General features: G+C 40.1%; 1 protein-coding gene across 2 annotated transcripts in view; it reads right to left on the bottom strand.

Moving 5' to 3' along the window:
- WDR64 (WD repeat domain 64) overlaps positions 1 to 14,983 on the bottom strand; it is a 152,346-nt gene that overhangs the window by 115,939 nt on the left and 21,424 nt on the right. Inside the window, exons 3-7 of one of the 2 annotated variants that reach the window (XM_040451799.1) lie at positions 13,463 to 13,565; positions 12,031 to 12,134; positions 9,012 to 9,041; positions 7,701 to 7,811; positions 4,558 to 4,772 (exon numbers count right to left, since the gene is read on the bottom strand). In XM_040451799.1, the coding sequence (XP_040307733.1) occupies positions 4,558 to 4,772; positions 7,701 to 7,811; positions 9,012 to 9,041; positions 12,031 to 12,134; positions 13,463 to 13,565 (563 nt within the window). The remainder of the gene's footprint in view (positions 1 to 4,557; positions 4,773 to 7,700; positions 7,812 to 9,011; positions 9,042 to 12,030; positions 12,135 to 13,462; positions 13,566 to 14,983) is intronic. The other variant, XM_040451800.1, reaches the window with a different exon arrangement.

Here is a 14,983-nt window from a genome sequence, read left to right as displayed (position 1 = left end):
ACAGGTGACACACATCTCAGAGAAAGAAAATTTATGTCTCAGCTTCTACTCCAAGAACCTATTATAATTGGAATGAAATTCTTTTTTTTTAATATATGAAATTTACTGTCAAATTGGTTTCCATACAACACTCAGTGCTCATCCCAAAAGATGCCCTCTTCAATGCCCATCATCCACCCTTCCCTCCCTCCCACCCCCCATCAACCCTCAGTTTGTTCTCAGTTTTTAAGAGTCTCTTATGCTTTGGCTCTCTCCCACTCTAACCTCTTTTTTTTTTTCCTTCCCCTCCCCCACGGGTTTCTGTTAAGTTTCTCAGGATCCACATAAGAGTGAACACATATGGTATCTGTCTTTCTCTGTATGGCTTATTTCACTTAGCATCACACGCTCCAGTTCCATCCACGTTGCTACAAAAGGCCATATTTCATTCTTTCTCATTGCCATGTAGTACTCCATTGTGTATATAAACCACAATTTCTTTATCCATTCATCAGTTGATGGACATTTAGGCATTTCCACAATTTGGCTATTGTTGAGAGTGCTGCTATAAACATTGGGGTACAAGTGCCCCTATGCATCAGTACTCCTGTATCTCTTGGATAAATTCCTAGCAGTGCTATTGCTGGGTCATAGGGTAGGTCTATTTTTAATATTTTGAGGAACCTCCACACTGTTTTCCAGAGTGGCTGCACCAATTTGCATTCCCACCAACAGTGCCAGAGGGTTCCTGTTTCTCCACATCTTCGCCAGCAACTATAGTCTCCGGATTAGTTCATTTTGGCCACTCTGACTGGCGTGAGGTGATATCTGAGTGTGGTTTTGATTTGTATTTCCCTGATGAGGAGTGATGTTGAGCATCTTTTCATGTGCCTGTTGGACATCTGGATGTCTTTTCTAGAGAAGTGTCTATTCATGTTTTCTGCCCATTTCTTCACTGGATTATTTGTTTTTTGGGTGTGGAGCTTGGTGAGCTCTTTATAGATTTTGGATACTAGCCCTTTGTCCGATACGTCATTTGCAAATATCTTTTCCCATTCCGTTGGTTGCCTTTTAGTTTTGTTGGTTGTTTCCTTTGCTGTACAGAAGCTTTTTATCTTGATGAGGTCCCAATAGTTCATTTTTGCTTTTAATTCCCTTGCCTTTGGGGATGTGTCAAGTAAGAAATTGCTACGACTGAGGTCAGAGAGGTCTTTTCATGCTTTCTCCTCTAGTGTTTTGATGGTTTCCTGTCTCACATTCAGGTCCTTTATCCATTTTGAGTTTCTTTTTGTGAATGGTGTGAGAGAGTGGTCTAGTTTCATTCTTCTGCATGTTGCTGTCCAGTTCTCCCAGCACCATTTATTAAAGAGACTGTTTTTTTTCCATTGGATATTCTTTCCTGCTTTGTCAAAGATGAGTGGGCCATACGTTTGTGGTTCCTAGTTCTGGGGTTTCTATTCTATTCCATTGGTCTATGTGTCTGTTTTTGTGCCAATACCATGCTGTCTTGATGATGACAGCTTTGTAGTAGAGGCTAAAGTCTGGGATTGTGATGCCTCCTGCTTTGGTCTTCCTCTTCAGAATTACTTTGGCTATTCGGGGCCTTTTGTGGTTCCATATGAATTTTAGGATGGCTTGTTCTAGTTTCGAGAAGAATGCTGGTGCTATTTTGATTGGCATTGCATTGAATGTGTAGATAGCTTTGGGTAGTATTGACATTTTGACAATATTTATTCTTCCAACCCATGAGCACGGAATGTTTTTCCATTTCTTTGTATCTTCTTCAATTTCCTTCCTAAGCTTTCTATAGTTTTCAGCATACAGATCTTGTACATCTTTGGTTAGGTTTATTCCTAGGTATTTTATGCTTCTTGGTGCAATTGTGAATGGGATCAGTTTCTTTATTTGTCTTTCTGTTGCTTCATTATGAGTGTATAAGAATGCAACTGATTTCTGTACATTGATTTTGTATCCTGCGACTTTGCTGAACTCATGTATCAGTTCTAGCAGACTTTTGGTGGAGTCTATCGGGTTCTCCATGTATAATATCATGTCATCTGCAGAAAGTGAAAGCTTGACTTCATCCTGGCCAATTTTGATGCCTTTGATTTCCTTTTGTTGTCTGATTGCTGATGGCTAGCACTTCCAACACTATGTGAAACAACAGCGGTGAGAGTGGACATCCCTGTCGTGTTCCTGATCTCAGGGGGAAAGCTCTCAGGTTTTCCCCATTGAGGATGATATTCGCTGGGGGCTTTTCATAAATGGCCTTTATGATGTTTAAGTGTGTTCCTTCTATCCCGACTTTCTCGTGGAATGAAATTCTTGATAGTGTATACAGCAGCACATCACATGTTACGAATTCCCCATCAGATTCTAATACTCTTGTGCAACTAAGTAATATGAAGAATGGAAAATGGAGCCAGATAGTTAATTATTGTGTCATTATCAGGATTTCAGAAATTGGCTAATTGTTGTTTTTTTTTTTTTTTAATTTTTTTTCAACGTTTTATTTATTTTTGGGACCGAGAGAGACAGAGCATGAACGGGCGAGGGGCAGAGAGAGAGGGAGACACAGAATCGGAAACAGGCTCCAGGCTCCGAGCCATCAGCCCAGAGCCCGACGCGGGGCTCGAACTCACGGACCGCGAGATCGTGACCTGGCTGAAGTCGGACGCTTAACCGACTGCGCCACCCAGGCGCCCCCCCTTTTTTTTTTAAGAAATTGGCTAATTGTAATAGTTTGAGATTTAAATTGCATATTCTAACTCTGGGATAAAATATTTGTTACATTAACGACAAAATATAATCCTGTATTTTTAAAAGTATTTTTTTCCTTATTCTAAAAGAAAATTTTGTGGGTGCCTGGGTGGCTCAGTTGCTAAGCATCTGACTTTGGCTCAGGTCATGATGTCACAGGTCCTGAGTTTGAGTTCCACATAGGTGAGCTCGAGTCCCGCTTCAGGTAAGCCCCACTTCTCTCTCACTGTCTCTCTCTCTCTCTCTCTGCCCGTCACTAACTTGTGCCCTCTTTCTCTCTCAAAAAAAGAAAAGAAAAATTTTCATTGCATAATTTAGAAAGTAGAAAAACATAAAGAGGAAAATAAAAATCACCTCTTCAAAGTCCCACAGAGAATCATTATTAATATACTGAGATATTTACATTCAATATTTTCCTAAATAGAAATATACTACACCTCTATGTGTTTTTTTATAAAACTGAATTCATATGTACATAGAAAAATTAATTTTTTTACCTAATATTATATTAGGTATACCAATACTCCACACCCAAAACCAAGCTCCACACCCAAAAAACAAGCAGGGAGTGCATGGCATTCCCTACTATGATAATACTATGATTTACTGAATGCTCTTGATACTTTAAATGTCTGACAAAAAACAGGAGTCTGACAAAAAATATATTTTACATATAAGTGTATTATATTTATGTGGACATATTTATAAGATAGGTAAATATATACTTGTAGAAACTGTATTAGAGCTTTTAGACATTTATACAGTATTGAACTGACTTAATCATTTAAGTTAATCATTCCTCCATTGTTGGACACTAGATACTTTACTGCTGGGAATAATGCTGTGATAACCATACTTTTTTTAAACACATGTACATCCTGGGTCCTAATGTGTAAAGGTTTATGCAGACACTTGATGTGTGTGCTCAAGTTTCCCTCCAGAAAGGGATCTAACTCATACTTTCTACCACCAATAGTGTGGGAGAATGCCCATCCATAAAATCTCCCCCATTTTTAATCTCTTCCAATTTTATAAATGAGAATTTGTATCTTATTTTAACTTGTACTTTTTTGATTAAGAGAGAGGATATATTTAATACAAAATTTGTTTCTCTGCTAATAAAAGTAATATATGCTTTACTCTAAAAACTTCAAAGACAACACAATTATAAAGACAATAAAAATCACCTATAATCTCATCACTTGGACATAATTGTTAGTATTTTTGCCTGATGACCATTTTGAAATGTTTATTGAGTATTTGTACTGTGAGTGCCTGTGTGTGAATTATCTGGTCATAGTCTTTGACCATTTTTCTCAGGGAATTATTGTTTTTTAATAAAACTCCAACATCTATTAAAGAGTATTAGCCCATTATTTGTCATATTTATTATAAATATTTATGCTAGCTTATTTTAAAATGTTATCTCTTGATGTCCAGAAATTTTGATTTTGTCAAATATCCAATTTTTTCTTCGAATTTTACATTCACTGCTTTCATGTTTATACTCTTCTTCATTCAGGTGCTAGTAAACAGTCATACATGTCTTTTATAGTTTTTTCATGATGTAATTTTTTCACTTAACTCTTTCGTTTATTCAATTACCTATAGATTTATTGTTAATTGAAATTTCAGGGGCTAATTATTTTCTCGTTTCTCTTCCCAATTACACTGCAAGTTCTTTGACGTAAGAGTCATTTCTTGTTCAGCTTGGCATTTTAGATCTCTACCACGGGGTCTAGCACATTGTGCTCACTATATAAATACTTGAACACAGTCTATATTAAAACAATTGAGCTGCCCATGTACTACCCTTACCTTTTAAAGTTCTTTGAGTCTAAGACTTGGTTTTGTAAATTTTTTTTGGCTTTTGCCTGCTTCAGTCCAAAGTCATCACTATTTACTGTGAATTTGTTTACGAAACCACCATCATCCCCCAAGAGGATGTCATCTCGGCAGACCTGGTCAGGCAGAGACACTACGCACACACAAAGGAGGCAGTGATCCACAGGCTTTATGACAAAATAGTTTTCCTAGGAACAGAAGAATGCTTTTAATAAGTTATTACATTGCTCTACTATCCACATATTAACTATTGCCCTATTATTTGATACAAGTTTTACTTTCTGATGTATCTCATTTTAGATACTCCCACGGGGTTCAAGAAACTTGAAAAAAAAATGTCCAAAGTTAACCAAGTAAAAGTTAATGACCATTCACCATGATCCCATCAGTGTGCTTTTGGGGGGTTTGTAGGGAAAAGGGTGAGGCACCTTTGGTTCAATATGTAATGAGATTTTCTGTGGTGTTACTGGGTCCCAAATTTATGGGAAGTAACAAGGTTGGGGTGTTACAAGACCAGGGACATAAAACTGGATGGTAAATAGGAAAATCAAGTATTAACACCCCAATTATTTTACAAGGAGTTATCAGGAAAAACATATCCTAACAGCCAAGTTCATCCAGAAATAGTCAGCAAGCATTTATCAAGCTGACTCTGGGCTATTGGATTGGGTTCACTGGGCTATATATCGAGTGCTCTCTCAGAATTCACTCTCTACCTAAGAGAGAGGGAAAAAAACTATTAAAACAACTGTTTTGTTTTATTTTATTTAGAATGTGTGAGACTTGAATATATTTAGAGCTTCATTCAGTCAGTCAACAAATATTTGTTGAGCAACTACAATGTGCCAAGAACTATTGTAGGCATGGGCCATGTGGGAATGAACAAGTCAAGTTTCTGACTCTGTGGAGCTACCATTCTAGTGCAGGAATACAGGTATAAAGAAGCAGATCATTTAAGATCATGGGCAGTGCGCTGAGGAAATAAAGCAGGGTGCTGTGATAGTGACTGGAGAAGCCACTGTAGGTCCCATAGTCAGGGAAGGTGCCCTTTGATCTGGGATATGAACTGTTTGACAGAAAGATTCAGAGGTGGTTGAAAGGAATGGTTTAGAAGGAGAATTGAATGTCAAAAAGATAGAAAGGAAAGAGCCTTGTCCTGGATGAGGGTGGAGGGGATGGGATATTTGCCCCGAGAGAGAGGAAGGAAGAAAGAAAGGTAGTAGAATGTCCTCATTAAAGCTGTAGGTGGGAGAGCTAGAATTTACAAGAGGATAAGCCTCATAGACTCAGATTCCTCAGGAAAATAGGGGCAAGTCCATCTGCTGAAAGGGACAGAGCTTGAGGACAATAATGGCCTTTTGGAATATTGACAGGGATGGGAAAGTGATTTGCAAGGGCAAGAAAGAGGTTGACAGAAGCCAGTGAGTCTTCAGATGAGTCTGCGGACCCTGAATTGTAGTGCTGCCAAACAGTGTGACTTCGTATTTTTCTCCAGGAGGTATTAGCTGCCGTGAAGAAGCAGAGAAAGGCTGTCACATCTATCAGTACTAGAGTTTCAAAGGATTTAGGAAAATGGAGGGTGGGGATGGCTTTAGCCCAGATGCTCCATCCAGGTCGTGAAGACAAGAAGGCAGAGAAGGAGGCAAGGGGACAGAGAGTGGAAGAAGATGCTCTCAGGGATCTGGAAGCTTCTATGGGGTGGAAAACAGGAGTGAAAACTGGACAGAACTGGACAGAGAAGACGTTGCAATCAAACCGCAGAGAACATGAGACCTAACACATCACATAATAAAGTACATGAAGCAAGAACCTATCTTCTTTAAAGTCATCCTGGCATCACTAGCTGGTTATGGGGACAAGAATGAGAAGTTTAGTTTTCCACTGAGCCTAGGGACAAGTAAGGCACAGAGGAAGGCTAATTATTTCTTAATCCTCCTCATCCTTCAAAGGATCCTGCTTCCTGAGGGCATTTTTTACAATCTTGCCTCTCCCCAAACTCTTATGGCCCTTGTGTTTTTGTTTTTGTTTTTTTTAAACGCATAATTTGTTGCACCGTTGTATTATATATTATGCTTTTTCATGAGATCCTTCGAGACTGAGTTTTGTTTGAGTGCAGGGAATGTGTTCGTTACTTCTATATGTCTGCAAATGCTCAATAAATATTGTAAACTGCTTAAATGGTAACATTTCCGGGGCGCCTGGGTGGCGCAGTCGGTTAAGCGTCCGACTTCAGCCAGGTCACGATCTCGCGGTCCGTGAGTTCGAGCCCCGCGTCAGGCTCTGGGCTGATGGCTCAGAGCCTGGAGCCTGTTTCCGATTCTGTGTCTCCCTCTCTCTCTGCCCTTCCCCCATTCATGCTCTGTCTCTCTCTGTCCCAAAAATAAATAAACGTTGAAAAAAAAATTTTTTTTAAATGGTAACATTTCCGCCCACTGAAGGGATAATATTGACATCTTTCCCCTTAGATATTTTACCAGAATTGGTCACTTCATTTTTAGTAATTTTCTTACCAAATGAAGCTGAACTGGAAAGAAGGGCTATGAACCTGATAACACGAGCATAATCAAAAAGCTAATACTTGAATTCAGAGAAGGGTATAAAGAAGAAAGGAATCAGCTTCTCTCTCTCTCAAAAACAAAAGAAGACAAAATTATTTATTTTGTTCACCAAATTAAATACGCACTAAATGAAAAGAATGTTCCTTTTTAATTTTTTTTTCAACGTTTTTTAATTTATTTTTGGGACAGAGAGAGACAGAGCATGAACGGGGGAGGGGCAGAGAGAGAGGGAGACACAGAATCGGAAACAGGCTCCAGGCTCCGAGCCATCAGCCCAGAGCCTGACGCGGGGCTCGAACTCCCGGACCGCGAGATCGTGACCTGGCTGAAGTCGGACGCTCAACCGACTGTGCCACCCAGGCGCCCCAAGAATGTTCCTTTTTAATTAGACTCACAGAATATTAATGCTGAACTTGTTTAATGATGAACTTGATTAGTTAAACTGCCTCATTTTATGTATGAGGAAACTGACATTCAGTAGAGGAAGTGGATAGCTCATATCCTACCAGGATGGAAAAGACAACCTCAGGACCAGGAGTATTTTTCTGGGCACAGTACCTGGCCACTGCCTTGAGCTTTATAATCCCAGACAATGATGGTCCTTTCTGTAGTGGCAACAATTCTTTTCAGCTGTGAGAGGTAATCACATCCTGTGATCCAGGAGGTGTCCTGGTAGAAAAACACAGAATTGGGGGAGGAGGACATAATATGTTTTAGTCTATCACTTGGTGATGGTTACTAAAGGGTATGTTAGTTCCATTTTAAGCCTCACTTTGCCCCAGTATTTGCAGGGGAGCCTTGCAACATCTCTGGTTTGATGTCTGGAAGAGAGGCTGTCATCTTTCACACTTGACTCTTGAGTTTTCCAGCACCATCAGCTCGAGAATGATGAGCTCATGCCTGTTGCAGCTCCCTGGATGCACAGAGCCACCCACAGAGCAGGCATCTGTGAGCACTCTTTACTTTCGTGAGAACACCTTTTCATGGGGACACGGGGAGCCCAAGTTAAGCCAGTTCTCTGATCCTGTCCCCATGCATACAATTTTTAGCCAGAAAAGAGCTTAGTGATCATCTGGTCAATAACTAAGTTGAGTCCAATGAGTTTGTCTTGTGTTGCCTAAAGTCACCAAGTTGGCACAGGTGGGATCTGTCATGTCAAAGACACAGGACAAAGCCAGCACAACAGCTCCCGCTTATGAGTGCCTACTTGTGCTGGACACTGCCTTCCAGACGTGCGTTAGGGATTCCAACAGCTGTTTCAACTTAAGAAGCAAAGGCTCCTCTGCCAGACGGCATGGCTCCATCCTGTGTAGTTCAGGGCATTCAGTGCTTATAAGCAGGGTGAAAGGCAGACATGTCCTCATCTCTCGTAAAGCCATCGTGCGACTCTGAAACCAGCTCATCATAGCTTTACAACCGCCACAAGGTCACTTTCCACTTAGAGATATGGATTAAATAAATTACAAGTTGCACTAAAGTTTTCAATGCTATTTTCGAGTTTCCAATACAATATTTTCAAATTATATCCCTTGGCCATTTCCCTGTTGTTCTCACAGCTTGGATTGTGTCCAGGTTTTACATTCCTCAATAGCAGCTGCCCGGAAAAACTTTGGTGAGGCTTTTAAATGGAAGCTTCCAGGGACTGATGTCTCTGAACACTTCTCTGAAATAAATTTAACTTCAGGAAGCAAGGTGAGGGTCCTCTGCTGTTGCTCAAGGTCTAGTTTTGGTCCTAGTCAATAGACATACAATACGAAAACATCTTCTTAGGGCCTACTTGGCACTGCATAGAGCTTGTGATTAGTTATTGAGGATCCATGCCCTCAGCCCCAAATCTGACTGCACTGGGAGTTTATAAAATGTACTCACCTTAACAGTGGTGCTGGTCTGGACTCTCATCTATGAACAGAGGAAGAGAATAATGAAAATTAGTTGACACTACAATTAAAATGGAGAATTTTGGCTTTAAAACAACACATTGTCTCCACAGTTTCCTCTCTCTTGGCATGTATGCCTTCCGTGCATTTCCTCCTTTTCCCCTAAAAACCTAGCTCTGTGGAAGAATTCACTATTTGCTTCGGGCACAGTTTGTGCTTCTGTGGCTTGTCATTAAAGCCTGGTGACTGTGCCTGTAGAGTCTCACACTGTACTGATGGTTTTTCCCTGTTTGCAGACTGCCTTACATTCTTTAGTTATTCGGAGCAACACTGGATATCAAAAACTGGGAATGCAAAATAATACTAACAGCAATGTCAAGAGTAGTCCAAAGGAATGCTAAATAGGTCAATATGAATACAGCTTGAAATGGAAAAGAGAAATACTGTTTCATTTGAAAGTTGTCTCTCAGGTTCCTGAGAGACTTAGGAACATTCTACCTGTGTGCTTCCTCTTTTACTGGGTTCAGTATCTATTGCATGAATCTTATGCCCTGTACTGTGTTGGTTGAGAATCATAGACTTAGTCCTTGCAGAGCTATAATGAACCTGATCAGACTCATCTCCCCTTAGGGCATGTTAATTGCTTTCAAGGTCAAGGTAAGTATTTGAAGTATATTAATGACCTGATATCTTTTGCATGGTCATGTGGTCTTGGGAAAGGTACAGAAAAAGGCTGCCCAGAAGGAACAGACGTGAAAAGGGGGAAAAGTAAATTAGATCACTAAAACCGTTAGTCACGGTCATCAGACTCTTTCATCTGAAGAGTTCAAAGAGGCTTTTTCCAACCGGGACTTTTTTTCCAGATGGGAGGAATTAAGTGCCCTCAGGAAATTGGTGAGCAGAGAACAGAACACCCGTGGTGTTCCTCTTCTATTTCTCTACCTCTATCTTTAGTGGAAAGCATGTGTTTAAATTTCTTTTATCATCTTTAAAAGTTCAATAACCCTTACAAATATCTTCTGAATTTTTAAAATTCAGCCTTTTGGCAGGAATTTTTATTAATGACATTTACAGTCTATATTACCAACCCCTCTAGAGAGCATCGTGAATATCCTTAACTGTGTTTATTGTACTTTACATTGAGCCTAAATTATGGATTAACCTATTCTGAGATATTTTGCATTATTAATGACTACCTTTTAATAAACTATTCCTGTGACCTACCCTACCAATTATTTTGTTCACAGAATGTGTCATCCTATTTGTAAAACATGCAACTTTCAAAATGCTGTTTATTCTTGGTGTATCAAATCTTTAAAAAAATTAGTTTTTAAGCAATTTTTCTCTCCAGTTGCATGGTTTTTGTAAGAAACAGATGTGTCTGCATGTTTGTGAGTAGGCACGTGTTCATCTATAAACGTGTAAATGAGTGTGTGTGCTCACATGCATGCATGTATGGGTGTGATGTCTCTGGAAATATGAAAATGCCGCCTCACTTATTTCACATAATCCTGAACTATTTCACTATGAAGTTCATTATTTTCCTTCTCATGTTCTTCTTTACATATCATCTTACTCTATTTTTGAGGAAACAAAGCTAAAAAATTAGAAGGCACCAGGGAGAAAAAGAGGTGGAGAAAAGCTTTCATATTTATACGAGGCAATCCATTTCTGTTTTCACACTATTTGTCCATAATTGTAAGAGCCGACACTTCCTGAGCACTTACAGTGATGCCAAACAAGCACTTTGTATGTATTAACTCCTGCCAATAGCATAGCTGCCTCAGGAGGAAAGTTCTCAGGCTCTGAGAGGAGTCGGGCATGGAGGTAATAAGTAAACATGCCCAGGTGCCAGATGACAAGGGCCCTGCTGGACAGGGCAGCCAAGCTCCGCATCCCCCACCAGGCACCTGCCACCACACCTCCTCAGGGACCCGGCAGCCTTCTCCACTGCCAGGACCCAGCTGCTCTGATCACGGAAGGGCTAACCACTACTGTTGAAATTGTAATCATGGGATGGTTCTTTTAAATATATTCTACTCGTATAAAGCTTGTCTCTAGTTGAAAATGAACCAATAGGTGGAATGATTTGCTTTCGATATTTAACACCATTCCTTTCAATGTTATAGTGAAACACTGTGTAGTCTGTAACATTATGTGTTGCAATAAAATCTCTCCTAGTTTGAAAGTGGAAGCCTGAAACCTACAAATTTAGCACCGAGTGACAATAATTGTAAGGAGCAGGGGTACTTATCATTCATAAAGTGCTTCTGTGTTCATTATCTCATTTACCTCCCCCACAGCGCTCCGAGGGAGGGAAGACCCGTCTGGGTGTTTCATTTTGTAAACGTGAAAGAGACATGAAAACATGTCAGCCAGCTCATTAAGTTTCCTGTTTAACAGAATAGCTGGTAAAACAGAGGAGCCGGAATATGAGCCACCTTTTAACTCCACGTCCAAGGTTGTTGTTGGAACCTTCTGTACTTGTTAAGATTATGACAAAATCACGTGGCTTGTGAATTTTTCTGATTTTATCCGAGAAATTTTGCAGGATCATCCTTTAGTTGTGCTGATGCCACATGGTTCAGTAAGACTCCCTGAGGAAGACTGCCAGACGCAGTTACCAAAATCTCAGCAATTGCTCCAAAACTTGGCAATCTCCTTATTTTAGTGACATCTGGCTTACTTTTTGGAGTCACTCTGAAATATGGCTTATGGATTCTGCTGCACCTGATACATATGTGTCTACAACACATAGACAAAAGAGAAGAAGGAAGGATGGAAGGAGGGAAGGAGGAAATAAGGAGGAAGGAAGAAGGAAGGAAAGAAAAAAGAAGGAAAGAAGGAAGGAAGGAAGGAAGGAGGAAGGAAAGAGGAAGGAAGGAAAGAAGGAAAAAAAGGAGGAAGAAAGGAAGGAAGGAGGGAGGGAGCAAGCAAGGAGGATGGATGGAAGGAAGGAAAGAAAGAAGGAGGAAGGGAGAGAAGAGGGAAGAATCCAACTTTCAAATTACCTGGCTATTAAAGACTGTTATTAATCCTTTCTGAGAAGCTGTTACTAGTAAATCGAACTGAGGGATCTTGACGATGCATTTAATCACATCCCGTCTTCTACTACCTGTCAACAACATAATATTCATTTCATCTCCCAGCACTAAAGATCCTAAAACTAATTTGTTAGGTTTGTTTTTGAAGAAAGAGTAAAGCATCTTTTTTACCTTTTTGCTGAAAAAGTAAAGTAGAATAAAACCATAAAAACCAGCAAGTGTTACTTTTTAATTATCCCCAGAGATACTAAACTGAACCTGTAACCCTTTCCAATTCAATGTGGTGCATGGATTCCCAGAGAAAATGTGTATATGCTCATGCCCCTGGCACATATTTTACAGAAAATGTATATTTTACAGAGAATGTGTTTTCCAAACATCTTTTGGAATCATTCCATTTTGAGATTTCCACATCTTTCAGGAATCCTTTCTTTGAACTGTCACCCTCATGGTTTACACAGAATAAAAGTCTAATATGATCTCAGGCTTTCCAGCATAAAAGAATGAAACCACCTTAATACTGTTAAGGGTTTTTTCTTTGTTTGTTCATTAGTTTTTACTTTGTTTTGAAAACAACGTTGGACACTTTCATTTTCCTTTGCCTATGTACTGAATTCATAAAACCACATATATGCAGTTGGGACAGCTGCCTAGCTTCACTTGTCTGATGATCATTTCCAGAGCCTGATGATGGGCTCTGGTGAGGTCCAAGGGTTGGGCTGAGGAAGGTTGGAAGACAAAGGTGGGCGTGGTTCACAAGTGACTGCAGGAAGTTCAGGCTCTTTTTAAAGAGACACCAGATGTGACTTAGACTACATGCTTCATCTCAGAATGTCTGGGATGAAATGGAGGGCAGGGGCAGATTCTGGGGTTTGCCTTCCTCCTTGTGGGCTTCTTCCTCCCCAGAGGGAAGAAAGGAAAGAAAACCTAAAGTGTCAACAGAGGGGAGGGATGGGTCCCAGGCTCAAATTGAAAAAGAAATGACGTAAGTTCTTGAGACTTCTATGCTGAGATGACCCTCCTCTGTGATTGGCCCAAGTTCACAGTTTTAGAGATATAGGGTTAAACTTCCATGTGATAATTAAGGGAAGTGTAGGAAGGAGTTCTAATTACTAAAAAAAATGAAATTTAAGAAAATTTTAAAGGAAATTTGATTTCATCTTGTGCTTGGGCATACAGTATTGAGGTGCCATCGTACAGAGCTTGCACTCACTTGAGATATGAACCTTTCCAGAAAAATGTGAATTATTTCCCCCCAACATTCTTTATTTAGGGTCCTTCAGAGCAATGATCATATTTCAAACCTAACCTCAGGTACAATTTCTATTTTACTCTCAATATTTACTTATGAGAAAATATTAAAACCCATATTGATTTGGAAAAGAAATTAAAAAATCACCTGAAATGACAACTCGCTGTTTTCTAGAAACAAGGAAAACCAAATTGTCTTCATCCGTCTGGGAAGCAAGAGTATCTTCTTCAGAGGAGAAGTATCCAAAGATCTAAAATGCCAAACAACACACGTAAACATGTAGAATATCTCAAAATTGGCTGTAAAGTCACAGATTTGATGTTGGTTAAATTTAAAGTTTAATTTGGATGAATAGTCAACACCTTGCTTTATAAATGCCAGTGCATGGCCCATAGCAAGAGAAGGTAGTTAATTATGTTCAACACACCATGTGCTGATGGTGCATGATTTTTGAACAGTTATTGATTTTTCTTTTTTTTTTTTAATTTTTAAGGTTTATTCATTTTTCAGACACAGAGGGACAGAGCATGAGGGGGGAGGGGCAGAGAGAGAGGGAGACACAGAATTCAAAGCAGGCTCCAGGCTCCGAGCTGTCAGCACAGAGTCCGATGCAGGGCTCGAATTCACATACTGTGAGATCATGACCTGAGCTGAAGTCGTACACTTAACTGACTGAGCCACCCGGGTGCCCCCTGATTCTTCTTTCTGATGGATGAATTGGTGTACCAGGCTGATGTCCTCGCTCAGACTGATAGTTCTTTTAGGAGCTAACTTTTGTCTGGAAGGCAAATCAGCCGTCATCATACAGGGTCCCAACCGAGAATCTTAACATTGAATTTGGCCACTCTCAAATGACTACTCTTGCCCATTTTCCATAAATCTTCCTGGGCAAGTTTTTTATCCCTACTCAGGGAAGTTTTGCATTTAAGAGACAGTGCAGTTTCTCTATTTAACCTTTCCAAATCCTAGTCTGTAGGCATGAAAATAAATTGCTAGGAAAGAATCCTGGGGAGGAAAAGTAGTCTTTATTTGTGAATAAATTGTCAAATTATGTAATTCCAAGGCATTTGAAAAATTAGATAGCTTCCTTCAATTGTCTTATGAATAAGCAGAAGTATAATTCAAATAAACTAATGACACAGAATATTTCTCTGGCTTTATTTTTTGGAGTAACTCTGAAATTTATGATTTCATTATGAAATGATCATGCAATCATAAACCATATGATTTATGGTTTCTGTTGCACTTGATACACACGTATAATGCATAGACAAAAAGGAAGAAGGAAGGAGTGAAGGAAGGAAGGAAGGAAGGATGGAAGGAAGGAAGGAGAGAAGAGGGAGGAATCGAACCCCCACTGCTGGGTAAATACGAGCCCTTGTGTGCCTTGCACCCACACCACTGGGGCTGGTCACCCCCAGAGAAAAACTCCCAGCCTGCTGGACGTGGCCACCAATCGTTGAGGAGCTCCACCTTCCTGGGGCTTTGGTGACTGTCATCCCGTGCTTCTCTGGCTGATCTGGCTCATGGTGCACAGCACCAGTGTCCAGCTTGCTGCACTCGTGTCCCAAACACACGCCCACCATCATTTCACTTTCAACAGCTGCCCTCACCTCCCACTTCAAATGACAGTGCAAGCCCCAGGCAAGAGTTTCCCCAGCATTTCTT

The sequence above is a fragment of the Herpailurus yagouaroundi genome, unplaced genomic scaffold, assembly GCF_014898765.1.
Source record: "Herpailurus yagouaroundi ecotype Mexico unplaced genomic scaffold, PumYag 205, whole genome shotgun sequence".
NCBI classification, from domain to species: domain Eukaryota; kingdom Metazoa; phylum Chordata; class Mammalia; order Carnivora; family Felidae; genus Herpailurus; species Herpailurus yagouaroundi.
Note: the sequence above shows the minus strand (reverse complement) of the source record. Positions and strands in the feature narration are given on the sequence as shown.